This window comes from Pyrus communis, chromosome 15 (assembly GCF_963583255.1).
Source record: "Pyrus communis chromosome 15, drPyrComm1.1, whole genome shotgun sequence".
Classification (NCBI taxonomy): domain Eukaryota; kingdom Viridiplantae; phylum Streptophyta; class Magnoliopsida; order Rosales; family Rosaceae; genus Pyrus; species Pyrus communis.
The window spans coordinates 2,270,144-2,297,105 of record NC_084817.1 but is presented as its reverse complement, the minus strand read 5'-3'; the positions used below and the strand labels follow the sequence as shown (position 1 = coordinate 2,297,105).

The following is a 26,962-nucleotide window of genomic DNA, read 5'->3' as shown; positions in this document are numbered from 1 at the left end:
CAATCACTTGGTTCGCAAGATCCCAATCGGCACTCAGTTTCAACATCTCCAAAAACTTCCTTGGGGAGAAAAATACCCGGTGGAAAAACTTGTTAATTGGGGTGTTTGTGATGATTTTAAAACATCAGGGAGTGTTTGTGATATGTTAAAAACCTGAGTGGGTCTGTGAAAACACAAAATTTTTTAGGGGTGTATGTGTAATCAACCCATTTTTTCTGTAGTTTGAGTTTTCACATTACATAGTTTATTTTTATTTTTAAAGGGGATCAGCTAGTGACTTCACTACTGCAGTTCACCCTTTAGAAGGTTGGGAAGATTCATAAGAGGTATTTCAACTTCCTCCTAGCCACTATCGTGTGATTCACTATCGTCATGAATAAAAAACATGACATATCTTGTGAAATATGAGCCTGAAATCCGTCCCAGCCACTAGGGCACCCCGTAGTGATTTAATTAATTATGTAGTTTAGGTTGGTAATGTGGAATGGGATATGCAATGATAATGGATAGTGGGAGGAAAATGAGGGTGTTGCTTAATACATTGAATCGTGTTAATAATTTAGTCGATGGCAGTTCTTAATAAAAAAGAGGAAATGCGGGTGTGGTGGGGGATGGGGATGACAAATATCCCAACTAGAATGATGACTCCACCTGATCACAGACCTATATATGTATTTATATGATAATAATCATATGTTTAATTCGGATTTCAACTAGCAGAGACCAATTAGTAGAGTAACCTTAAATTTAATTAATTAATTAAACTATCTGGTGTCGGCATGCATGCATGGATTGTGGTTTAGTGCATCATACAAGGCAAGCTGGCGCTCTCCGTGATTAATGCGATGAATTAGACATTTTTGCTCAACCCTAACGTGAGGGTGATGCAAAACATGATTATTCCAATCCAGTAGAATTGCGGTAGAATTTCAAGTTAGATATGTTTTCTAGTCTTGGATTCAAAGCACGAAGTTGACAAAAACACAAATGGTTCTCTAGTTGAAAGTTTTGAGAGAACTTATGTCATTTGACCGTCATCAGGAATTGCTGAAATGCCTTTAGCCTTTTCAAACTCAACAAATAATTAGTCCTCCTTTTCGAAACGTGGGATACCTCATACTTCAGCACAAACAAAAATTAATGATATATTGTATAATCATCATGTATGTATTGCCAACAACATAAACCTGCGAGCGGAATTGGAATTTGAATATACAAATCGGACAAATATAACACTTTTTAAGATTCAAAAAGCCTACAAGTAGGATTTGATTTGATTTGAACTTATTCTCACACATACAAGTAGAAATAAATACTTCTAAACTATAATATTAGTGGCAATATTTTACATATTTATACTTATGCCCTAGAGTACACACCTTCAACTACCAGTTTTCAAAATATGTGAATTAGTAACGTTAAAGTATTTCGGCCCTAGAAAAACAGGGTGCATTGGATTCACCTTCAGTTCAACCAAAAAGCACAAATCAAGTAAATTTCAAGGGGAAACAACATTTCTTTCATTTTCATGCATGCAATTAAATAACTTAACCCCAAAAACTGCCCGGATTCTAATTTCAAATGAAGCCCAAACAAGTTTTTGAAAACTTCGAGCTCATATTGGTCATAGGTTGAAAATGGATATGGCACACTTAAGAGATCTAATCTCTTGTTGTTCTTCTAAAGCGATTAGCTGTTAACTAATTATTGGTTGTAGGTTCAAACCCTATCTCGAGGATTTGATTCAAAGTGGTCCCTGGTAGGTGGGGCAATGTAGCTCAAAATTCTCACATTTCCAGCATCATTACAAACTTATTCTCACTATTCAATTCCAAAGTTGAACAGTACAGATAAATCTTTGAAGTAAAAAAACCTTAAACTACACTGAGGTGGGTTGATTGTCTGAATTCTCTTCTGATCAACCCCATTAATTTAACTTGTAGTTGTCCATTTCTTACCGTCTACTAAATTGTCAGTTCATGTCTGGTTTCTTGGTTTCCCTTAATTAATATTAAACTATAATTAATTTCCTTCCAACAAAGTTGACAATGTGGGACTCGATTATTCATCATGCCCCATTTACAGTTTTGCAGACAGATTTAGGATCCAAGAAAAAAAAAAAAATGATCACACAAACAAAAACCTGAGAAACATAACCAAAATATCGATCATACATCAACAACACAGCGATCAAAGACCAGCGAGCGAGTATTGAAACATATTGCTAGTCAGAGCTGGAAATCTCAAATTAACCAAGAAGATGAAATTGCATGGAAAGTAAATGCAGTTTTACCGAAAAAGCAGTCGTCTTTGTCCTTTTTTTTTTGCAGCGTTTCTGTCCAAAGACGGAACATTTACAGACCCAAGAAAAACTAAACCCTAAACCAGACAACATAGAGCCACCGAAAGCAACTAACTTTTGTAACCTATAGCGATATATCTGTACCACAAACCCACCATAGAATCCGACCCGGAAAACAAATCGAGATGATCAGAAAGTCTAACCAAAAACCCAGAAAAGATAAAAAAGTGAAGGAAATTTAATCCTTTCTCTTTTTCTTCCGGGATGTGGGTTAAAATAGTAATTTTGTTACTTCGAAATCTCAAGCTCCGGCCAGGTAAAGCAATCCCCGTTGTCCTCAGCAATCCTTCCATCACCACCAGTCATAATCTGCCACGTGTTGCACCCGACAGAACCCCCAGAAACAGCTCCATTGTTGTTGTGGTTAATATTTGCAAAGTCACCTTCCTCGGGAAAAGCGAGCACGCCTCTGCCGCCGCCGTAGCCAAAAGTACCAACTTCGTCTAACCCTTGCCCGAGTCCCAACCCGTACCCGAATCCATACCCAAACCCGCCAAGCGCCAAGAACCCAGGTGCGGGTGGGCCCTGAGCACTCAACAGAGAAGTGAAGCCGCTGTTCCCGACAGCGCTCTCGTTCAAGTCCATCAGTTTTTCGTGATCCAACGCCGTCTCCGGCTTCGGTTCCACCGGCACGGAAATGGCGTTTGTGGGCGCGACGGAGCTGACCTCCTGTGTCAGTGAAGACGAGGAGGGCGAGCCCGAGGAGGAAGAGCAGGACGGGCGAGAACGCTTGGTGTTCTTGCGGGAGCCCCCGCCGACGGGGACATTTCGGAGGGTGCCACCGTGGGTCCAGTAGCGGCGGCAGGACTTGCAGAAGTGGCGTGGCTGGGCGAGGTTGTAATTGTTGTAGTAGCAGAACTTGGTGTTGTCGGAATCGCAACGGGGGCAGTGAAGTGGCTCTGTCTGCTGCGGCGGTGGGTGACCCAGACTGTGCTGGACTCTCATCGTCGTCAACGGTCGCATTTGCGCGTCGGCGGAGTCAAACGGCATCGTCAGTGTTGTCTTTTTGGAATAAGGCAATGGATATTATTTGAGCAAGGCTAAGAGAGTGGGGAGAAAGTCTTCGAAGAAGTGAGAGGGTTTTATCGAGAGTGAGGAAGGTGGCGCGAGTGACACGTGGGCTGAACTACCACCTCCTAATTAATTTTATTTAGTAATTTAAGTGGATTTAACTTTACTGTGCAGTTTATTTTTCGTGTCCTATGTTCCGAAAAAATTGTTCATTTGTAACCAATGTCGCAAATTCGATCACACTCTATATAAAAAATAACAGTAAAACTGCATACGAAAAATCAATTTCCAAACATAACAAAGTTAAAGAGCTTTTTGGCTTGATAGCCAATTTTACTATGGAGATAATATTTATTGAAGTTGTAGGGGGTAGTGACGTGGTCAGGTGTGATGGGATTGAGGATGGTGCTGGTGATACTGATGGGGCGGTGATAATATTTTCGGTGGTGTGTCTTGGGAGGGAAGCTGGAGTATCAGGTAGGGTTGGCGTCTCCACTCAACCTTGTTTCATGTCACCAACTTAGTTCAGTCGGAAATGAATCGGACCGAGTTCTTCCCCGATCACAACACATATTTTTAAAAGTTTGGCAATATCTCCCATCTATATCTCATTGAGATTCTCCGTTGAGAACGTCATTCCTTGAAACGATAAAAAAAGTTGTAGAAATTTTTTTCATCTTCTATTCACTCTGTTTGCAGTTTAAAACATGAGGAGTTGTGCAAGAAGTGAATTGCAATGATTGTTTTTTAAGTTCAAACTTTCTTAATCAAAAATTTAAAACAAAAACTCAAGAACTTTCAGTATTACTTTGTTTTCTTCAACCTGTAACTATATTAACTTGTATGGTACTATTTTTTTAGAAAAGTGTTATTGGCACTTCAAAAATCTTGTTCTACACTCCTCATAAGTGTATTTTTCTTTTCTAATATAAAAAGTTTGGAGTATAGAATAAGATTTTGGAAGTGCTAATAATAATTTCCTTTTTTTTATTAGATTAACATTGCCCTTCATAATCCATAGTTTTATATTTAAATTAGAGTAGTGATAAGTAGACTAAATTTACAAACTAATTGACGTATCACTAATAAAAATGAATTCCTTTAGCATTTCCTTAAATTAAAACTTGAATCGAGTAAATAATCAATTCGTGATTATAAACATAAAGCTAAGTTTTCGTATTGTAAACTATAATAATAAATCATATTACAAACAGATTCCAAATTGAAGAAATATAAATACAAATAAGATTCTCAAGGCGTGCTAAAATTGGCTTAATGTTTAAATTAATTTAAAAATAATATTTGGCTACTCAAAACATGAGTAGACGCTCTTATGCAAAAAAGTTTTGTTTTCAATTTATAGAATTTCGTGTTTATAATTAAAAACTTTCACATTATAAAGGTTATATATGCGGGAAAAAAAATCAATTAAAACTAAGGTTATTTAGTCATCAAACTGTATTGGAACAGATGGACAAAGATAGTAAAAGTATTACAAACTGTCCATCTGCTTGCTATAGTTTGATTGACTTACAAACCTTATTTTTAATCCATTTTTTGCAAAGACTTTATCATTTAAACAGCTCCGATTATAAACAAAAAATTTGAGTCTGACAAGAAAAAATTTAGGTAATAATTACTACTCACCTTGAGTTGCCAAACGGTATTCGTATTTAAACCAATATAAATTGTGGTAAAACATTCAAATCAATATAGCTACATTAATGTTGTTTCAATACGGGCCGTTCAATTAAAAGGCTGTGTTGTTTTATATACAAGAAAAATGATAAGAAAACTCTCTTAAAGTAAGACTCTTTTATGCATTTTCTGTCACCTCATATTATTAGTACAATTTTATAATAATGACATAAAAATTATTTTTAAAACATGAGCTTATAAATAAAATAAAAAGGGATTTGAAAGAATCTCTTATCATTTCTCTGTACACAAAACTAATTAAGTGGTAACTAAAGGAAATGGATTTGAGGGTTGAGGCCATGGATTGGTGGAGTTTGGATAATTTAAATAGGTTATAAGTATAAAAAGAGGGAAAGAAACATGTAGTCCGGCGTTAATTAACCGTCGAATAGGGGAGAGAATAAAATAGGAGGAAGAAGAGGACCAACAATATGATGGGTGTCGGGCAGCGTGGGATGCAATAATTGGTTCTGCCTGCCCTTCTTCTTCCTCCATCGTCTCCTCGGGTCTCGTGTGCGCCTCCTGTCTCTCTCACTAGTGTCCGGTGCCACGGGTTTTTGACTCACGACTTACAACTTGAACCATCATACATCGTACTCGTACATGATCTCTCTCTTTGCAGTTCATGCATAAACATAGAGGGTTCTTTTTCAATTAGATGAGATCAGCGTTTATTTAGTTGAGGTTCCTTAGACCACACTAAACTCTTGGCTATTTGCTAAATTTCCCCACTTATTCACTCCCCCCATCCCCTCCAAACCCAACCCGATCACGCGCTCAACTTGCCCTACTCGGGTTGAGCTTTTCAGTGCCCGACAGGATGGGACATGCTGGGCTTTTTGGACCGTTGATTGATCCAACAGTCCAAATTCAAATTTTGTTTTTTAAAAAAAATGTAATTTTAAAATACATTAAATTTAACGGCTGAGATCGAATATAATAAAATCTAACGGTAAAAAATATATATAATGACCTAAATTTAAATACAACGGCTAAAATAATTTAACTCAAAATTCACCAAAAAATTCTATAATGAATGCTCTTCAAGATGACTCATTGCAAAATTTTCTCGTGTTTTAGTCGAATATATGCTTCTCGTTTTATATCTATCATCATGTAATGTGTAAATTAAGGTAGGAGTATTAGGTTTAATAATTTCTTGCACGAACCGTTATCGAATCACCTGTTAATAATCTGTTAAGATGACGAATTTAACACGATACGACTCGTCAAAATAATAATTATGATACAAAAACGATACAAACACAACAAAAATGATCCATTTGCCAGGACAAACAATTACCCACTTCAACAAACTATATATATAATTATATAATATTATATAGTGTGAGAAGTAAAAAATGCATGCAGAGATAACACTCTTAATAAAAATAAGGATTAGTTGTGGGCCCTACATTACATTAAATTTAATGATCCAACCCGTCTATTTTTCAAGTTGTACCTCTTAGATAATCCTTACAAAAGATTAGCCAAATCGGAAATATTTAAAGAATCTAAACAAGTTTAAAGAAATTGACAAACACGTTGTTCTAAGAAAAACATTAAAATGTTATCATGATAATTAAATAAGCAAATGATTTCAAATTAAATTGAATTTTACAGGAGTAATTTATGAATCAAAATTTACAAAATAAACAGTTTAAATCAATAAAGTTCGATACAAAATGAATCTCATGATTAATTCTCACTTTTTGAATAAATTTTTAGCGTAGTAGCAATGGATATATTTATGCTCTCTCTCTGTTTTCTCATCTGCTCGGTCGCTCCTTGGCTATCGTGTGTACCTTGTCTCTCGGCACTAAAGCGTAGTTTCTAGTGGCAAGGGTCTAGTCTACCCTCAAGTGATGTACTTCCATATCACTCAACTCACCCCCAGCTTTCAGTCTTAGCTTCATCTCTGCCGTACTGGCTTACGGCTGCTCATACACAAACTAAGCTAGCACGAAAGCGGCTCCAGCAGCTAGCTAAGCCAAGCTATAAAGAGAGGCAGTCATTGTCTGTCTGCGTCAAAACTACAGGGGCTCTTCTGCGACACCGTCTCCTGACTCTCCTCACCTCTCTCTGTCGCTGTCAATCACATAAATAGTGTGGTTTTGTTAGGTTTCAGCCCCATTTTCCCAGTCGGTGCTTTTGACGACTTCTCGACGGTGACTACCTACAGTCCCCTCTGCACTACTAAACCCTAGCGCTAACCCTAATACTAGTACTACAAGGAGAAAAACTTGTAAGTGTAACGTGATTGTATATTTATACGTGATTATATCACTACGTGAAAAATGAGATAAGCACGAGAGTGGAAAATGCAACGTTGCACCAAAGTCTCTATCTCCAACACATGGATGATTTAAGTAGTGTTGTTTAATCGGGAAGACATTTGATTGATTGTTTCAAAATGACTACTCTCATCCTAAAATGAACTGGACGGTTTAAGTGAGACTAAATACAAAGGCATCCCAAACATTTGTGATAAGAGTGATGATGTTTACACACTCTCACATACATCTTTTTAATTTTTATTTTTTGGGTTTTTTAATTCATTCTGTACAACGATTGAAAATTGCGAATAGTGTGTAAAAGTAAAAATAAGTATATGAATAACACTACTCTTTCGACAAGTACACGTATAATTAGTCTTTTGTTTGTTTTAACTATTTGGTATGTACTGATAAGCTACTAATTATTGGGATTTAGATCCTCTTCGGATCCCCTCACTGGGGATTCCAGGGATCAATGCATAGTAACAGTTCATCAAAGATCGAGCAGTCAAAAATTTTTTTATTTTATATTTTTCACGTAAAACGAGATTATTTTACTTTTTAAAAATATAAAAAGCATTCAATTATGGCCATACGATCTTTGATGAACGGTTACTATGCATTGATCTCCGGAATCCCTAGTGAGAGGATTCAGAGAGGATCTAAATCCTAATTATTGTGGTTATCTGTTGATCCAACAGTTATAAACATGGAGCTCCTTTCAAAATTATAATAACTTTAACCGTTGGATCAAATTTCAATGACTCGAATTAAGTGATTTGATAGATTTGATAGAAGAAATCCGAAGATGATTTATTTTCCTATTATCCACCCATGGTATTAGCAATCACTGCTTAAGTATAAAAAACACATGCCTTAATTGTCCAATTAATTAGTAATTAGCCCTAATCCCAACTTCAGCTTCGGCCACGAGTCCATGACATCCATCAGCAGCCTCTCTTGTCGCACAGGTCAACTTTCTCGCTCAAAGGAAGTAGGCTGTAGGCCACAAAAAAACTTCCGCATGCATGAATGTTAGCAGTGCCAAATAATGAAGCAGTCCAAAACGAATTAGAACGATCGAGAAGTGCTAAATCTAGGGATGATAATTTAATTCGTCAAATCTAATTCTCGTAAGTAATTAATCTGAATGGTTCGGCTTTAGATATAAAATTTTGAATATTTTACAGTTATGGATAACCGTTGGGACTCGGATAAATTTTTTGATTTCGGATTTGGTTATGATCATTGGGATTACTGCTTCAAACCCATACCCGAAACTGAATAATTTCATCTATAAATAAAAAAATATAAATATTTATTATATGAAAAGGGGTTGTTAATATTAAATTAATTATTTACTTTTATATCATTAATAGTAGGAATTATATGCTTATAATTTTTAAAAGTGTAAATGTTTTCTTAGTAATATAAAATTTTAATATTACTTATTAGATGTATTGTATCAATTGTATTAATAATAGCAATTTATTTAATATCGTTTTTTTTAATATTCTTCATTTAGTTAATAATATAAATAAATATATAAGTATCAAAATCAGGAAAGCCGTTCTCTAATCAAAAATCCATCACCCGATGGGTTCTGTTATGGGGAAAATTCGTTCGGGATTCTACGGGTTTGGGTTCGGAGAAATAAATGGATTTGGGTATGAAGATGGAGATGGCACATCCAAACTCAATCCGCACCGTTACAAAGTATCCTAGTTTATTTCTTGCTTGCAGGGAAGGAATTAAGTGCTGGAATATCTAATTACTTGCATGTTTTAAACATGCATTTACCTTCGAACAGAATACTAATTAAATTTTCTCTTTTTTTTTTTATGTACTGAAAGTGATTGCTGGTTTATTAGTTGCACAGTCAGTTGTTTATTCATCTGATTCATGGTATGAACTAATTTATTCTCGAACTTTATTTTGTAGCATCTAACCCATCTATCACATTGATGAGGTAGAAGAAATTAAGATGAAATTAGCCACAGATAGAGGATGGACGGTTTTGACTAATTGAGCATTTTAGTTGTCCCTTTTGGGTTCACATAGAACCGACCATTAGGCCACTGCCGGAACTTCTAAGAACATTTGCAAATGATATGTCAAATTTAAAATATCAAATTTAAATTTGATGGCTGACTTAGCAATTTAACATATTGTTAATATTTTCCTTCTACTTAGTATGTCAAAATTTATTGCTTCATTTATGTTTTTTTTTAAAACAAAAATAATAAAAGTTGGGTTGTTATTGGTTTAAAAATTATAAAATAATACTTAAATATGCTAATATTTAAGGTAAAGCAAGTGGAATGGCTTTGGAAATAACAAAAACCATATTTGAAGGCAACTTCAAATTTGACATTTATTTGTTCATATCAATTTAGCCTTCTTTTCCATGTCATCTTTGACATCTCGGTTAGAGTAAATGGTACGTCAATAGTTATCAATATATGTCTATGTGGTATATTTGACATCTTTTTTGGAAATGGTCTAATTCTGCATGGTAATTGAAACAACAGTGGTGGAAAATAATATTATTTACTTTGGTGCAGGTTGAATCTTGACCAATCATTTTTTTCTTAATTCACTAATACTATTGTGTGTCAATAAAAAATCTTTATGGCAACAACACACAGGCACTCCCATTAATTAAGGTGACAAAGGGAATAATTACCATAAATGCTTATTGTACAAGACGATGAGACAAAAGAGAAGAGATCTTTTCCGGATTTTTTTTATTAAGATTACTGGATCAAGTGATCTAGACCTTTCAAATTTCATCTAACGGGCTATTTGTTTTGATCCTCTAAAAATTGTAATAATTTTTTACTGTTGGATAAAATTTAAAAGACCCAAATCACTTAACCCGATAACTTTGATTGAAAAAATTATGAGAGAATCTCTTCTCGAGACAAAAACTATCTGGCTATGCCACTTAGGATTTATTTTACACTAATTTATTCCTCTTGTGTTTTGTTGTTGAGGAAATTTCCAATTTCCCTGCTTATCTTAGCTGAAATTTCACTAGTTCATTGCAATCGTGATTACGGTATGGCCTACCTGAGGCTTAAATAATGTTGTTATCACAAATTAATTGGTGTGACATATGTGTGTATGCATCAACATTGAAGTTTTTGTTCTTTCATTTGGTTTTTTTATGTATATCTGACACAAGCGACGTCGAAAATGAAGAGATCTACCACAAAAACCAAAAAATAATCTTAACCAATTAAATTATAAACTTCTTTGGGTGATACTTGATTGTCTTTAATACTCAACCCAATTGTTTAATTGGTATTCTCCTAATCAATACTAGTATTTAGAACTCTCTAATTGCCATTAGCAAGTAGCAAAATTTAAGCCATTCTTGTAAAAATAAATGTATTTGGTTCTTCAATTTTCGTTTAGCGGTTGGGCTAAATATGTATGACAGAAAAACCTAGGATCCAAATGATGTCAAGTTTGTAGGTTGCATTTTATTTCTATAACATAAAAAACAAAATATATAAAAATAGTATTGCCAAACCTATATACTTCTTAGCCAAAAGAGAAACAACAAAGGGCTTATATGACTGAAATGATTGATCAAAATGTCGTTGATATATGATTAATATGTAGTTGATATTTGTTCGATCATTTTAGCAATTTATATTTGATTTTAGATCAATTTAGCCAAAAACCCAACAACAAAAAGGGATACCAGGTTTGTGTAACCTAACTCTACTCTTGTTGTGCCGGTGCGGAACCCACAAAAGAAATAAGGAAAGTATGGCCAGATGCTAGTCTCTACAAAGTCTTATTAGGCATCGATTATCAACATCATACGCTCTACTGAAAACAAATTTCGCAGTACCATAGTAAAAGTAAAGTAATAAGATTCAACGATGTTTGATGTCATTCAAAAAAAAATAAAAAAAATAAAAAAAATAAAAAAAATAAAAAAGAGGTTCAAAACTTATTCAACTATGATATTACATGTTTCTTCAAGTAGATAAAATCCTAAAATCATCTCAAATTAGTTTCAGGCCTAATTTTCTAAGCTTTACTAATTTCTTGGTTTGAGGATTGCATGCATTGGATGGAGTTTGTGAGTGGTGAGCCCAACAGTGTCCACATTTTCTTCCTCTCCATCTCTCAGCTTCCACTCAAACTCCTGCACCAACCTTCCGATGGTGGTGCACGCTATCAGCATTGCCTGAAGTGAACCGGCACACACCCTCTTTCCGGTTCCAAATGCCATGGTCTTGTACAAATCCATCGGATCATATTTTGGATCCAAAAACCTCTCTGGCTTCCATTCTTCGGGGCTTTCCCATTGGTTCTTGTCCATGTTGCACCCGTATATGTTAATGGCAATCTGCTTGTACAATAGCACAACTTCGTAAAAGATCGGTATCAATGTTGTGAAAAAAATGAAAAAAATAAACGAATAGGAACATTTATCAAGTACCTCTGTTCCCACAGGAACATAGTAACCGCCTAATTCGGTATCTTCATGCACATATCTTAGAGGAACTATAGGAGCTGGACTGTGCTTCCTTAAAGTTTCATGGAAAACAGCACCCAGGTATGGCATCTGGGACAAATGTTCCTCGGTAATCTTGTTGGTTCCACAAACATTTTGAACTTCTTCAAAGAGACGATCCTGTTACATTACGAGGCAAAGGTAACCAATATTAGTTACCAAGAAAAAGAAACAAGTTGCACATACAAAATGTGAAAATCAGCAACTGAAATAACCTGTCGCTTCTGATCTTTTGCAAGTTCATACATAGCCCACTCCGTTGTTACCAATGTAGTATCTGCTGTCTCGATAATCGTCTCCCAAATCAACATGGATATTTGCTCAGGTGTAAGCGTTTTTGCTTCAGAAAGCAAGTAGTCGATATAACAATCCAATTCCTGTTTCATACTACAGTTAAGTTACAGATACAACTACTAAGAAGTTTCCAAAAAAGATAATGCATTTGAAAGCAAGAAAGAGCACCTCTCCCGAAGCAATTCGCTTCTTCTGCTCCTCGATCAGGGCATTCATTACTGCTTTCCTGCGGCTACAAAGTCTCTGAATTTTATTTTCAAAGGTCTTATTAGGAACCCAACTCAGGTACGGGAAGAAGTCTCTCCAATCAACCTCGATTGCACCCTCCATTATGTCAAGCACTAGAACCTTAAAGATCTCATCTCTTGATAATGTAGTACCAAGCTCCTCCACATAAATGGAGTCTTCTATGTTCTTACCTATAGCCTGCATCCAGTACGTTAGTTTACACTATATTCTCAATTTCGCAATTGTAACGTCAAGTACAAGGAACAAGCGTTACAAAATACTTAATACTAACAAAATAAGGCAACACTCACTTGCTTCAAAGAAATTCCAAAGAGTTCCGACTCGAATATCTTTCTGAAATTTATAGCTTCTTGAGGAGAGTTCTTTACATGAGCATGCAATCGGCTAGCAACATTTTCCCTCATGGTATCTCTGTGGTTTCCGTGTCGCTTCTGATTGTCATTAATGGAGTTATAACAAGATAATAAAAATGGAGTTAAAACAAGATCTACCATAAGATGGCAAAAGAAACAGTATGCGCATTAAGTGAGAACAAGAACCGTAACAACAAACCTGAGCATTCACTCCAAGAACATTTGTGAGTATGTATCGTTTTATCATCTTGTGAAAATCGTCGTAGTCACTTATTGCAACCATACATTTATCAAAAGTGAGAAGCTTTAGTGCCTTTGATAGCTTTTTCGTGGACATGGACGAATATCTGGTCACCATGGCCTGAAACAACCATTACAGCAGAAAGTGGTTACCAATTATTCATGTATAGGATAAAACCTTCCCTGTAATACGTGCAAGTTCATCAGAACATATTGAATTATTAAGAAATAGAACTTTCGTTGTGATAACCCTTTGATCATTGCAACAGGCGTCGATGAAAAGACTAAACCCATATGTCGGGAATCAGTAGAAAACTCAATCGAATGGATCTTTCATGGCTTTACGAAAAAACACAGTATCTTAATTGTTAATTCTAAACTTAAGCTACAGAGTCTTAATTCTCCATGAGATTGCGAATGACACATTGAGACACAGAATTCAGCTTCCGTTTCAGGAGGGTTAAATCACGTATTAACCAATGATAGAGGGTTGAGTTTATTAACACGTGCTAATCAAAGATAGAGGCCACACACAAAATGGATACAGAAAATTAGAACTCTCAAATATGTGATATGGTACTTACTGATCTTTTTATTTTCTTTTGTTTTTTTTCAAAAACGTTGTTCTATAGGAAGTGATTTCCGCATCCATTTTTTTCTCCACTCACCCCCCTCCCCCCTATTTTCGGCTTTTGAAATGAATTAATCAAGAGAGACACATATAAATAGGGTGTACATAGGAAGAAGAGAGGGTGCGCGGAAATCGTTTCTCTATTTTGTTCTAAGTTTCTCTAATTTAGAGGAAGGAGGATTCGAACTTGCGTGAAGGTGCGACCGCGGTCTTAGCCAACTGGTCTAACTCACGTCTGCCTTTTTTTACGGTGACAAGTGAACAGTGAGAAAGAAATCTACCTCTTTGGCAATATCAGTTGAATTGAGAACAACCATGGTGGAAGCACCAGTCCTGATAGAATAGATTGGTCCGTACTCCTCAGCCCACTTAGTAAACGTCTTGTATGGCTTCTTCTCCTTCAGCTGCAGCAAGTTCCCCACCACAGGCAGCCCCGGCACAGCTGCGAAATTCCCAATTTAACCACCATCCATTTCTTCAAAACTCATATATCCCAAACAAAAAAACACAAAAATAAACAAAAGTGGGAATTAGAATTAAGTACCTGGAACTGAAGGGAGTTCGGGAAAATCATTTTTTTTTGTGTGGACCAAATCTTTGGCAGATAACAGGAAGAGCAGAGACGGAGCAGCAATGGCAGCAGGGACTGCGAAGGGCATTGCTTGGAAACCTTGGAGAATCTGGGTCATGGGTTCCATTGATTCTCTGAGAAAGTTGAGAGGAAAGGTGCTGGGTTGGTTGTGAAATTTGCATTTACCCAGCAGAACAGCAGCATATATAATATATTGCCGGTACGATGGCAAATTGCGGTGGGATTAAATACAAGTGAGAAATTCGTCGTCTTTCTCAGTAAGCTGAGGAAAGGAATATGCCCACTACAGTTTGTCGAAATAATAAGCCAATCAGGTACTGTTATAAAAATAATTAAAACACATATTCATATGTAATTAATTTGAATTTGAGATATCAGCTCGATGACATCTCTGTTGTATAAATTTGTCTACACGTCATGCCTCTAAGCTCTAAGCATATCAACGAGAATGCTATTGTCCTGAGTCGATTACACACCACTGTAAAAAATTAGAATACACGAAAGTACGTAATTAGCTTAAATTATTATCAAAATAACATCTTTGTTATATGATTTTCCTCCATATTATGCTATGGTTAAGGAGTCACGTACGCACTACTATAAGAAAATTAATGTGATTCACTTAATATATGTCACAATGATATTTAACATTGTAAACAAATTTCTCTCTACTTCATGGATCTACTTAATCACATCAACGAAAACGTTAATAGTTAAAACACATTGGTAAAATTATTGATTTTAGATATTATCACGACTTTGTCGTTTCGATTAAATTTCTTAATTGAATCTTATTGCGCAGCATTAATTTGGATTCTTGTACTTGAGAAGTTGAAGCAGGGCTATGCCGTTTTGGAAGTTTGTTCCCCAAATGAAGCAGTCGTTTGTCAGGCTTTAAGACAAAAAGGGGGGATTGAGATGTCATGTGGGAGTCGAAAGGGTTCCAGATTCCATTCATAAGTTGGCCTCGAATTGGAAATATGGTAATAAAGATACCTGGAGTATATAAGTGGCCATGACTACTGCCCCGTTTCTGTCCATTATTTCATAAAGAATTGTTTAATTTAGGGTTGATGACGAAAAAACTATCCAATTTTTTGGAATAATTATAAATTTGTCTCAATATTTTAAAACATTTCAAACAACTATTTAATATTTTGACATTAGATATTAGGAAAACTAATGAAAATGGTTTAAAAACTTTTAGTTTTAACGATAAGGATAAAGTGAATAGTACCAAGATTGACTTTTTAGTGTAAATATTTGTTTTTCAATAAAGTGAACTTTGACATCCCACATCGCCTAGGGGAGTGATCCTTAAATGTATATTCCCATCCCTACCTAGCAAGAGGTCTTTTGGGAGTTCACTGGTTTCGGGTTCCGTAGGAACTCTGAAGTTAAGCGAGAAGGGGGCTAGAGCAACTCTCATGATGGGTGACCCACTGGGAAGTTCTTGTGTGAGTTCCCAAAAACAAAACCGTGAGGGCATGGTCGGGGCCCAAAGCGGACAATATTGTGCTACAGTGGTGGAGCGGGTCCGGGAAATGATCCGCCCCGGGCGGGGATGTGACAATTTGGTATCAGAGCCTAACCCTGGTCGCGTGTGTGTCGACGAAGACGTCGGGCCCCTAAGGGGGGTGGATTGTGACATCCCACATCACCCAGGGGAGTGATCCTTAAATGTATATTCTCATCCCTACCTAGCACGAGGCCTTTTGGGAGCTCACTGGCTTTGGGTTCCGTAGGAACTCCGAAGTTAAGCAAGAAAGGGCTAGAGCAACTCCCATGATGGGTGACCCACTGGGAAGTTCTCGTGTGAGTTCCCAAAAACAAAACCGTGAGGGCATGGTCGGGGCCCAAAGAGGACAATATCGTGCTACGGTGGTGGAGCGGGCCCGGGAAGTGATCCGCCCCGGGCGGGGATGTGACAATTTGGTATCAGAGCCTAACCCTGGTCGCGTGTGTGCCGACGAAGACGTCGGGCCCCTAAGGGGGGTGGATTGTGGCATCCCACATCGCCCAGGGGAGTGATCCTTAAATGTATATTCCCATCCCTACCTAGCACGAGGCATTTTGGGAGCACACTGGCTTCGGGTTCCGTAAGAACTCCGAAGTTAAGCGAGAAGGGGGCTAGAGCAACTCCCATGATGGGTGACCCACTAGGAAGTTCTCGTGTGAGTTCCCAAAAACAAAACCGTGAGAGCATGGTCGGGGCCCAAAGCGGACAATATCGTGCTACAGTGGTGGAGCGGGCCCGGGAAGTGATCCGTCCCGGGCGAGGATGTGACATGAACAGTACCGCTAGCTTTTCGTTAAAACTCTCTTAGATATTTGGTAGGTCATCAAGGATTTTACCAACATCAAATATTGATGTTACTAACATGAAATAATGAGGTGGACAAGTATTAAAGTTGGTTTTCACTAATCAACGTCTTTGGAGTTCTAATCTCCCAAATTGACCCATTTAGCCAAGGTAAACCATTAATTTGCTTAGCTAAATTACGTCAATTTGGAGATTCAAACCTCCATAGAAGACTTGAGAGTTAAAATACGCTTAATATTTGTCCATGTCATTATTGAACGCTAGTGAACTTAATAGATGTTCATTTCCAAACTTTAGATAGTTATTTGGAATGTTTTAAAAGGTTAAGACCAGTTTGAAATCACCCTGAAGAGTTGGGTAGTTATCTGGACTTAACTTTTTAATTTATTTTTCAGTGATATATTAATTTGATCAAATTTACAGATGTAGAGCCAGAAATTGTTACAGATATTGAGAACGTAAGTTGTGTGTGATTTATTATTTCGGTGTTCCGATAAGAATGAACGACATAATTGATGTATCCTATAACTTCTATTAATAAAAAAATTTGTAAAAAGAATAATAACATTACGTAACTATGCTGGTGTTTCATGAAAACCGTTTGGAATTTGAAGATTAATCGTATTCGTGAAACGCATTGATAAAAGTTGACAATATTTAAGATTGTGGAGAACATAATACAAAAAAATACGCACAATAATAGGAAGACTGTATAATGATAATCAATTAAGAAAAAAGGTAGAATAACAAACTTACTTACAGAAAAAACAGTTTGAGTGGAATCTCTCTAAACAAATGTTTTTAGGGGCATTTAGATTTGGGTAAAAAAAAATATCAATATGGTTTTAGGTTAAATCCAGTATTATTTTTTAGGGAGTTTTAATGAAAAGCCCACGGTACTGTTCACTTTAACGAAAAATCGTATTTTTACACTAAAAGATCAATCCTGGTATTATTCACTTTACCCTTTATTTTGTCCTTATTATTAAAACTCAAAGTTTTCAAGTTTTTTTCATTTTTCCTTATTTTTTATTTAATTATGTATTTTTATATATATTTTTAAATATTGGAGATAAATTAAAAAAAAATTATTTGAATAAATCTACTTATATATCTTATAACAAATAACTAATTTACTAACACAAATCCATTTGCTGAACATACGACCCTAACTCAAGTAACAAAAATATTACTGCATATTATACCTATAAGAGAGATATGAAACATAACTAAAAAATACAAAAAAACATAATACACCTACAGGAAAAAGACATTAATATGTGATACAAGCTGATTATGAAAAAGAACTTGTCATTAGGTAGATAAATACAATTAACTTGTAAGATATAGGTAGATTATAAAAAACAAAATTAAAATCTATAAATGGGTTTAGAGCATGAAGAAGAACAAGAAATAACAAAAAATAATAATTAAAGAGATAATTAGGATGGAATTTAATTTATATATTAAATCTTTGCGGAACTGCTTGTGGAATCGGACCTCTATTCTTGTCTTGCTGGTGCTGAACCCACAAAAAGAAACAAAGTATGGCCCGACGCGAGTCTCTAAACAACCTTTTTAGGCATGTATTCGGAGTTGGTAAGGAAATGTGGCATCATAAACCCTATCTCCGGCCATACTTTGTTATGGACAACATACGCTCTACTAAATTGATTTAGCAGTATTGTAGTACAAATAAAAGTAAAAGTAAATAAGATCCGACCATGTTTGATGTCATTCAACAAAAAAAAAGGGGCACTCAAAACTTATTCAACTGTGATATTACACGTTTCTTCAGGTAGATAAAATCCTAAAACCATCTCAAATTCGTTTCAGGCTTTATTTTTAAGCTTTAGCAATTTCTTGGTTTGAGGATTGCATGCATTGGATGGAGTTTGCGAGTGGTGAGCCCAACAGTGGCCACATTTTCTTCCTCTCCATGTCTCAGCTTCCACTCAAACTCCTGCACCAACCTTCCAATGGAGGTGCACGCAATCAGCATTGCCTGAAGTGAACCGGCACACATCCTCTTTCCGGCTCCAAATGCCATGGTCTTGTACAAATCCATCGGATCGTGTTTTGGTTCCAAAAACCTCTCTGGCTTCCATTCTTCGGGGCTTTCCCATCGGTTCTTGTCCATGTTGCACCCGTATATGTTAATGGCAATCTGCGTGTACAATAGCATAACTTAGTAAAAGATCGATAACAATGTTGTGAAAAAAATGAAAAAAATATCTAATGGAAACATTTATCAAGTACCTCTGTTCCGGCAGGAACATAGTAACCGCCTAATTGGGTATCTTCGTGCACATATCTAGGAGGAACTATAGGAACTGGACTGTACTTCCTTAAAGTTTCATGGAAAACAGCACCCAGGTACGGCATCTGGGACAAATGTTCCTCAGTAACCTTGTTGGTTCCACAAACATTTTGAATTTCTTCAAAGAGACGATCCTGTTATATTACGAGGCAAAGTAGACCCATATTAGTTACCAAGAAAAAAAAATGGCGCACATACAAAATTTAAAAAATCAGCAACTAAAATAACCTGTTGTTTCTGATCTTTTGCAAGTTCATACATAGCCCATTCCGTTGTTACCACTGTAGTATCCGCTGTCTCGATAATCGTTTCCCAAATCAACATGGCGATTTGCTCAGGTGTAAGCGTTTTTGCTTCAGAAAGCAAGTAGTCGGTATAACAATTCAATTCCTGTTTCAAACTCCATTCAAGTTACATGTACAACTACTAAGAAGTACCCAAAAAAAGATAATAAAGCAAGAAAAGAGCACCTCTCCTGAAGCAATTCGCTTCTTCTGCTCTTCGATCAAGACATTCATTACTGCTATCCTGCGGCGAGAGAGTCTCTTCATGTTATTTTCTATGGTCTTATTAGGAACCCATCTCAGGTACGGGAAGAAGTCTCTCCAATCAACCTCGATTGCACCTTCCATCATGTCATTCACTAGAACCTTAAAGATATCGTCTCTTGATAATGTAGTACCAAGCTCCTCCACATTAATGGAGTCTTCTATATCCTTACCTATAGCCTGCATCCATTATGTTAGTTTATACAATATTCTCAACTTCGCAATTGTAACGTCAAGTACAAGGAAGAAGCGTTACAGAATACTCGTACTAACAAAATAAAGCAACGCTCACTTGCTTCAAAGCAATTCCAAAGAGTTCGGACTCGAATATCTCTCTGAAATTTATAGCTTCTTGAGGAGAGTTGTTTACATGAGCATGCAATCGGCTAGCAACATTTTCCCTCATGGTATCTCTCTGGCTTCGGTGTCGCTTCTGAATATTACTAATGGAGTTATAACAAATCTACTATATCATCGGATAAGAAATAGTGTGCGCATAAAGTGAGAACAAGAACCGTAACAACGAACCTGAGCGTTCGCTCCAAGAACATTCGTGAGTACGTATCGTTTTACCATGTTGTGAAAATCGTTGTAGTCACTTGTTGCAACCATACATTTATCGGAAGTGAGAATCTTTAGTGCCTTTGATAGCTTTCTCGTTGACATGGATGAATATCTGGTCACCATGGCCTGAAACAACCATTAGAGCAGAAGTGGTTACCAATTATTCAAAGGGAGTTTTAACGAATCCTTCATACAAGAATATATATATATATATATATATATATATATATATTGGATAAAACCTTCCCCGTAATACATACAAATTCATTAGAACATATTGAATTAGTAAGAAACAGAACTTTCATTGTTATAACCCTTTGATCATTGCAATAGGCGTTGAGGACACGCCTATTGCTCATCAACTCTATAATGATGTCCATGGAAAAGATAAACCCATAAGTCGGAAATCAGTTGAAATCTCAATCGAATGGATCTTTCATGGCTTCAAGCCTTCAAGAAAAAACACAGTATCTTAGGGCATGTTTGGTATTCTATTAAAAAAAATTAACATTTGATCAAAACATTTTTTGAGAAAATGTCTTAGGAACAATTTTCTTAAAGACTCAAAAATTTGTTTTGTATTAGATTCAAAATTTATTTTAAATCTTAACAATTTACAAAAAATAAAGAAAGACATCATTGTCCATAGATAGATTCAAAGAGGAGAGTGCATCGAAGGAGAGAGAAAAAGGAGAAAGGAGGAGGAAGAGGAGAGAGAGCATCAAGGGAGAAATAGGAGCTAAAGAGACCACCAGGAGAGAAAGAGGAGAGTGAAAGCATCAGGAGAGAGGGCCGGTGGAAAGAGAAAGAAGAGTAGGATTTTCTTTTTTTTTCTATTCTTCTCCCCTTCACTCTTCTTTTTCCGTACTTTCTATTTTGTCTTTATTTCTCTATAAAAAAAAGTTAATATAAAATGTTGATATGATTTAATTTTGATCTTTTAAATATGAGTGGATGAAAGAGAAAGAAAAAACTGAGGGAAGAGAATCCTTATCCAAAAGAGAAGGGAGATAATTTGTAGAGAGAGAATTGAAGGAGACAGTGGCTGAGTGGAGAATTGGAGATAGAAATTATTGGAGGAAAGAGAAAGTAAAAGTTTTTAGTTTAAAAATTTTAAAGGAAAATTTTATTTGAACCCATATTTTGTATCTCAACACCCAGCTTACTTTTTATATCCACACTGTATTTGATTTATCCATCTTTATCTATTTACACCCAACATTATTTTCGAAATTGCCCTTGCTTATCAAAACTCAACTCAATCAAATTTCTCTTTACACCTAACTCAATCTACTTAAAAATAAAAAATAAAACGCTAACCAGTTCATCATCTCCATTGAGCAAATCCCCTTCTCTCTCTTTAAAAAATCCTTCTATCTCCCATGGTTGTCAATCTACTCCTCCGTAGTCATCCAAACCTTTTGCTCTTCCTTTTCTTCATCATTTGACATCTCTAAATTTCTAGAGCACTAATTAGCTTAATAATCGGTATGAGCTTTTGGTTAGAGTGTTTAATGAGTTTGGTATGTTTCAATTAAATAAGAATCTTCTAGCCACTATATTCTCATCTGTGGTAAAAAAGGGTACGTCCATGATAACTTTTGGTAGATCAATGAATATTTTTAACCGTGGATATTTATTAGATACAAAAGTTGCGGACAACAATTCACATTACATTGAATTGTGGCTAAAAAGTATATCGCCTTTGCACGTTTTATAGGCGAACTCATAGCTAAGCAGTTTTTATTGTGGAGCAAAACTTCGAGAATTGATCTAACTTGGATATGTAATTGAGTTTATGCATTTTAACGATTAAACTGATAAATATTTAAACCATATATGGATTTAATATCGTAGTATCTTTTAACCTCTATATGCCACAAAAGTTGCGGACAAAAATTCACAATACATAGAACTGTGGTTAAAAAGTATATCGCCTTTGCACGTTTTATAGGTAAACTCATAGATAAGCAGTTTTATTGTTGACCAAAACTTCGGGAATGATCTAACTTGAATGTGTAATTGAGCTTATGCATTTTAATGATTAAATTCATAAATACATCGACCACATATGAATTTAATATCGTATTGTCATTTAGCCTCTATATTGGTATCTGTGGCAAAAAAATGGGTACCTCCATGAGAAAATTTTGTAGATCAATGAATATTTTCAATCTGGATATTTATTAGATACCAGAAATTATAAGAATATTTGCGAAAGTCTAAGTCAATGCCACGTACAATATTTGTTAAGACATATTTAGGAAACTGTTATTAGCACTCCAAAAATCTTATTCTACACTCCGCACAAGTGTATTTTTCTTTCTCATTATAGAAAGTTGGGAGTGCCAAATGAGATTTTTGCAGTACTAATAACAATTTTCTATATTTATATACATTTTATTTTAGTTTGGAAGTCGACTTCCTTTTTTTTTCCTTTCTTTATCAAGTTGGGATATCAAGTTGGGAGTATCACTGACTGTGACCTTGTGCAACTAGTTATTGATTTGTTTTGAATAATCAACATTATTTCTTACAATGTCTTGGGCGTATGAATAACAGAAAGAAAACGGTCATGATACAAGCTAATAGTAGTAATACTAATTATTAAACAACTTGTGCATGATGTTTGCTTATAACCAAGTGGCATGAAGGAAAAAATATGTATGTTTCATGCATAACTTGGAATAGTATTAGTCGTCGTGAGATTTTGCATCAATTTGTTTTTGTTTTTAATATGTATATATTAAGTTCCATTTTAATGGGATTGCTCACCACCCATAAGTTGTGATAATGCCTTTATTTATCGTTGTTATGTGAGTTTAATTAAATTTTGAGATTGTGTTTATCCACTACATACATTTCGATTTTTTTTTTTTTTGAGTCAAGCGATAGCATTAGTAAGTTAGATGTTAGATTAGTCACCGACAAAATTCAAACCTACGCCTTCATGCAAGAACACAACACTTTTTCACTACTGTGGTAAATGGTCACTTGCCAACAAGTTGATTGGCATGTGTGACTTTACTAATACTACTCCAAGTCATGCAAGAAACGTACACATTTGTTCCTTCATGCCACTTGGTTATAAGCAAACATCATGCACAAGTTGTTTACTAATTAGTACTACTCTTATTCAGCTTGTATCATGACCGTTTTCTTTTTGTTATTCATACGCCCAAGACATTGTAAGAAATCATGTTGATTATTCACAATGAATCAACAACTAGTTGCACATGATCACAGTCAATGATACTCCCAACTTGATAAAGAAAAAAAAAGAAAGGAAGTCGACTTCCAAACTAAAATAAAATGTATATAAATATAGAAAATTGTTATTAGCACTCAAAAAATCTTATTTGGCACTCCAAACTTTCTATAATTAGAAAGAAAAATACATTTGTGCAAAGTGTAGAATGAGATTTTTGGAGTGTTAATAACAGTTCCTTAAATATAGCGTAACAAATATTGTATGTGGCATTGACTTAGACTTTCGTGAATAGACTTATAATTTTTGGTATCTAATACATATTTAGATTGAAAATATTCATCGATCTACAAAATTTTCTCATGGAGGTACCCATTTTTTTGCCACATATACCAATATAGAGGTTAAAAGACACTACGATATTAAATTCATATACGGTCAAGATATTTATCAATTTAATCATTAAAATGCATAAAGCTCAATTATACATTCAAGTTAGATCAATTCCCGAAGTTTTGGTCAACAATAAAAACTGTTTACCTATGAGTTCACCTATAAAACGTGCAAAGACGATCTACATTTTTACCACAATTCTATGTATTGCGAATTTTTGTTTGCAACTTTGTGGCATATAGAGGCTAAAAGATACTACGATATTAAATCCATATGTGGTTGAAATATATATCAGTTTAATCATTAAAATGCATAAACTCAATTACACATCCGATCCATACCCAAAGTTTTGCTCCACAATAAAAATTGCTTAGTTATGAGTTCGCCTTTAAAACGTGCAAATGCGATATACTTTTTAGCCATAGTTCAATGTAATGTGAATTGTTGTCCGCAACTTTTGTATTTAATAAATATCCACAATTTTGAGAAAAAAAAAATATCCACGGTTAAAAATATTCATTGATCTATCAAAAGTTATCATGGACGTACCCATTTTCTACCACAGATAGGAATATAGAGTCAAGAAGATTCTCATTTAATTGAAACATGCCAAACTCATTAAACATTATAACCAAAAGCTCATTTAAATGAAAAGAAAAAGGAATCAATCCGTAAAAATTGAACCAATCGATTGAACACATACCAATTATTAAGCTAATTAGTGCTCTACAAATTTAGAGATGTCAAATGATGAAGAAAAGGAAGAGCAAGAGGTTTGGATGACTACGGAGGAGCAGATGGGGGTGCAGAATGACAACCATGGCAGATGGAAGGATTTTTTAAAGAGAGAGAAGGTGTCATATCCCGGCCTGGACGGAACCACTTCCCGGGCCCGCTCCACCACCGTAGCACGATATTGTCCGCTTTGGGCTTACCATTCCCTCACGGTTTTGTTTTTGGAAACTCACGAGCAACTTCCCAGTGGGTCACCCATCATGGGATTGCTCTAGGCCCTTTCTCGCTTAACTTCAGAGTTCCTACGGAACCCGAAGCCAGTGAGCTCCCAAAAGGCCTCGTGCTAGGTAGGGATTGGAATATACATTTAAGGATCACTCTCCTGGACGATGTGGGATGTCACAGAAGGGGCTTTGCTCCACGGAGATGATGGACTAGTTAGGGTTTTATTTGTTATTTTTAAGTAGATTGAGTTGGGTGTAAAAAAAAAGTTTGATTGAGTTGAGTTTTGATAAGTAAGGGCAGTTTCGAAAATAACGTTGGGTGTAAAGAGATAATGATAGATAAATCAATACAATGTGGGTATAAAAAGTAAGCTGGGTGTTGAGATACAAAATATAGGTTCAAATAAAAATTCTCAACTCTAAAACCTTACTTTTGGTGTTTTGAAGAAATAAGTCAATTTTTCAGTTAGTTTTCAATCTAGTTTTTAAAAATAATTTTACCAAACAAATTTTCAAGGTTTAAACTTAAAAAGTGTTAAAGAACAAAAAAACGAAAGAAAAAAAAAATGTGATTTTAAAGATGAATTTAAGTAGAGTACCAAATAAACCCTTAATTTTTAATGCTAAACTTCAGCTACAGAGTCGATTGGCAATGATTAATTACTTGTATACCCAAGTCAACTGGTGCAAAGGTCTAACTCAACCGAATTAACCTCACTCAGAAGTTTCAGTGATGGATAAATATTGAATTTCACTTGATAGAAACAAACTTCCGTAGTTCTATTAAGGTTATTTTATTTATCCATCAAATAAAAAAGTACCCTTCGAATATGTGACATGGTACTTAGTGATTTGTTTCATTTTCTTTTGGTTCATAAAGATGATGTTCTATGTCTTATGGGAAGGGACACAAATAAATAGAGTGTGCATAATGAGAAAAGAGGCATGCATAAATTATTTCTTTATTTTATTCCAACTTCTCTAACTGAGAGGAAGGATGGCTCGAACTTGGGTGAAGGTGAAGCTGGCTCCCTAGCCAACTGGTCTAATTGTCGTATGCCTTTTTTCACGAATTTGGATCATTTCTTGAGCAAAGGAGACGGAGCCTCCTGATCTAAATACACGGGCAGTTGGATTTTCATCCAACAGCTACAATTATAATAATTTTTATTGTTTGTAACCGTTGGATCAAAATTCAACACCCGTGTGTTTGGGTCAGGAGGATCCGTCTCCTTGCTCAGGAGAGGATTCAAATCCGTTTATCACAGTGATTAGTGAGAAGAGAAACCTACCTCTTTAGCAACATCAGCTGTATTGAGAACAACCATGGTGGTAGCACCAGTTCTGATAGAAAAGATTGGTCCGTACTCCTCAGCCCACCTAGTAAACGTCTTGTACGGCTTCTTCTCCTTCAGCTGCAGCAAGTTCCCCACCACAGGCAATCCTGGCACAACTGCAAAATTCCCAACGTTCCGACCACCCAGTTCATCAAAACTCATAAATCTCCAACAAATAAACACAAAAATAAATAAAAGTGGGAAATTAGTAATAGGTACCTGGAACAGAAGGGAGTTTGGAGAAAGTGTTTTTCTTGGGGAAGATCAAAGCTTTGACGGAAAACAGGAAGAGCAGAGACAGAGCAGCGATTGCAGCAGGGACTGCAAAGGGCATTGCTTGGAAATCTTGGAGAATCTGGTTCATGGGTGCCATTGATTTTCTGAGAAAGTATAGAGGAAAGGTCCTGGGTCTGCTGCTGGGCTGGTTGTGAAAGTTTCATTCACCCAGCAGAACAGCAGCATATATATACCGATACGGTCGAGGGGGGATTCGATTGGAACGAATGGAAAATTGCGGTGGGATTAAAAAGGAAGTTTAAAAAAAAGAGTGAGGGTGGCAGAATGAGCATTATTAGGACTGAGCTGGCTAAAATGGAAGATGGAAATTCGTCGTCTTTCTAAGTAAGCTGGGGAAAGGAATATGCCATTAAAGTATGTGTACACAAATGTTAAGCTAATTAGGCACTGTTAAGTAATTAAAATATAAGCTCGATGACATCTTCGTTATGCCTCTAAACTCTAAGCATACCAATGAGAATACTATTGTCCTGAGTCGATTACACGCCACTGTGAAAAACTATAATGCATGGTAGTATGTGATTAGTGGGAGCAAAAAATAATACAGAAAATTTTAGAGCTGACACGTGAAATTTTACCATCAAGTGACAAAAATGCCCTCATTAAATTGGTGTCGTCCACATTCATTCCATGCGCAGTTTAACACTCAAGCAGACTTGAGCTATCGACTACGATAATATTAAAGATATGATTAAATTATTAATTCCATCTTTAAAGTTTTTCTTCTTGAAGATCAATTCAATCAAGAAAGGAATCACCACCAAATTCAA

At 35.7% G+C, this 26,962-nt stretch overlaps 3 protein-coding genes across 3 annotated transcripts; all 3 read right to left on the bottom strand.

Moving 5' to 3' along the window:
• Nucleotides 1-2,211: 2,211 nt before the first annotated feature.
• Nucleotides 2,212-3,401, bottom strand: LOC137718733 (dof zinc finger protein DOF1.6-like). Its single transcript, XM_068458272.1, has one exon. The coding sequence runs from the start codon at nucleotides 3,350-3,352 to the stop codon at nucleotides 2,591-2,593; it is 762 nt and encodes a 253-aa protein (XP_068314373.1). The 5' UTR covers nucleotides 3,353-3,401; the 3' UTR covers nucleotides 2,212-2,590.
• Nucleotides 3,402-11,307: 7,906 nt separating this feature from the next.
• Nucleotides 11,308-14,362, bottom strand: LOC137718649 (ent-kaurene oxidase, chloroplastic-like). The gene is made up of 8 exons (XM_068458201.1): nucleotides 14,196-14,362; nucleotides 13,933-14,093; nucleotides 12,980-13,141; nucleotides 12,718-12,858; nucleotides 12,347-12,604; nucleotides 12,100-12,261; nucleotides 11,810-12,004; nucleotides 11,308-11,716 (listed from the first exon to the last, which is right to left on the bottom strand). The coding sequence occupies exons 1-8, from the start codon at nucleotides 14,347-14,349 to the stop codon at nucleotides 11,405-11,407; spliced, it is 1,545 nt and encodes a 514-aa protein (XP_068314302.1). The 5' UTR covers nucleotides 14,350-14,362; the 3' UTR covers nucleotides 11,308-11,404.
• A 3,696-nt stretch (nucleotides 14,363-18,058) lies between these two features.
• LOC137718612 (ent-kaurene oxidase, chloroplastic-like) lies at nucleotides 18,059-26,403 on the bottom strand. Its single transcript, XM_068458161.1, has 8 exons — nucleotides 26,115-26,403; nucleotides 25,851-26,011; nucleotides 19,963-20,124; nucleotides 19,727-19,867; nucleotides 19,357-19,614; nucleotides 19,115-19,276; nucleotides 18,826-19,020; nucleotides 18,059-18,733 (listed from the first exon to the last, which is right to left on the bottom strand). The coding sequence occupies exons 1-8, from the start codon at nucleotides 26,266-26,268 to the stop codon at nucleotides 18,419-18,421; spliced, it is 1,548 nt and encodes a 515-aa protein (XP_068314262.1). The 5' UTR covers nucleotides 26,269-26,403; the 3' UTR covers nucleotides 18,059-18,418.
• Nucleotides 26,404-26,962: the final 559 nt, after the last annotated feature.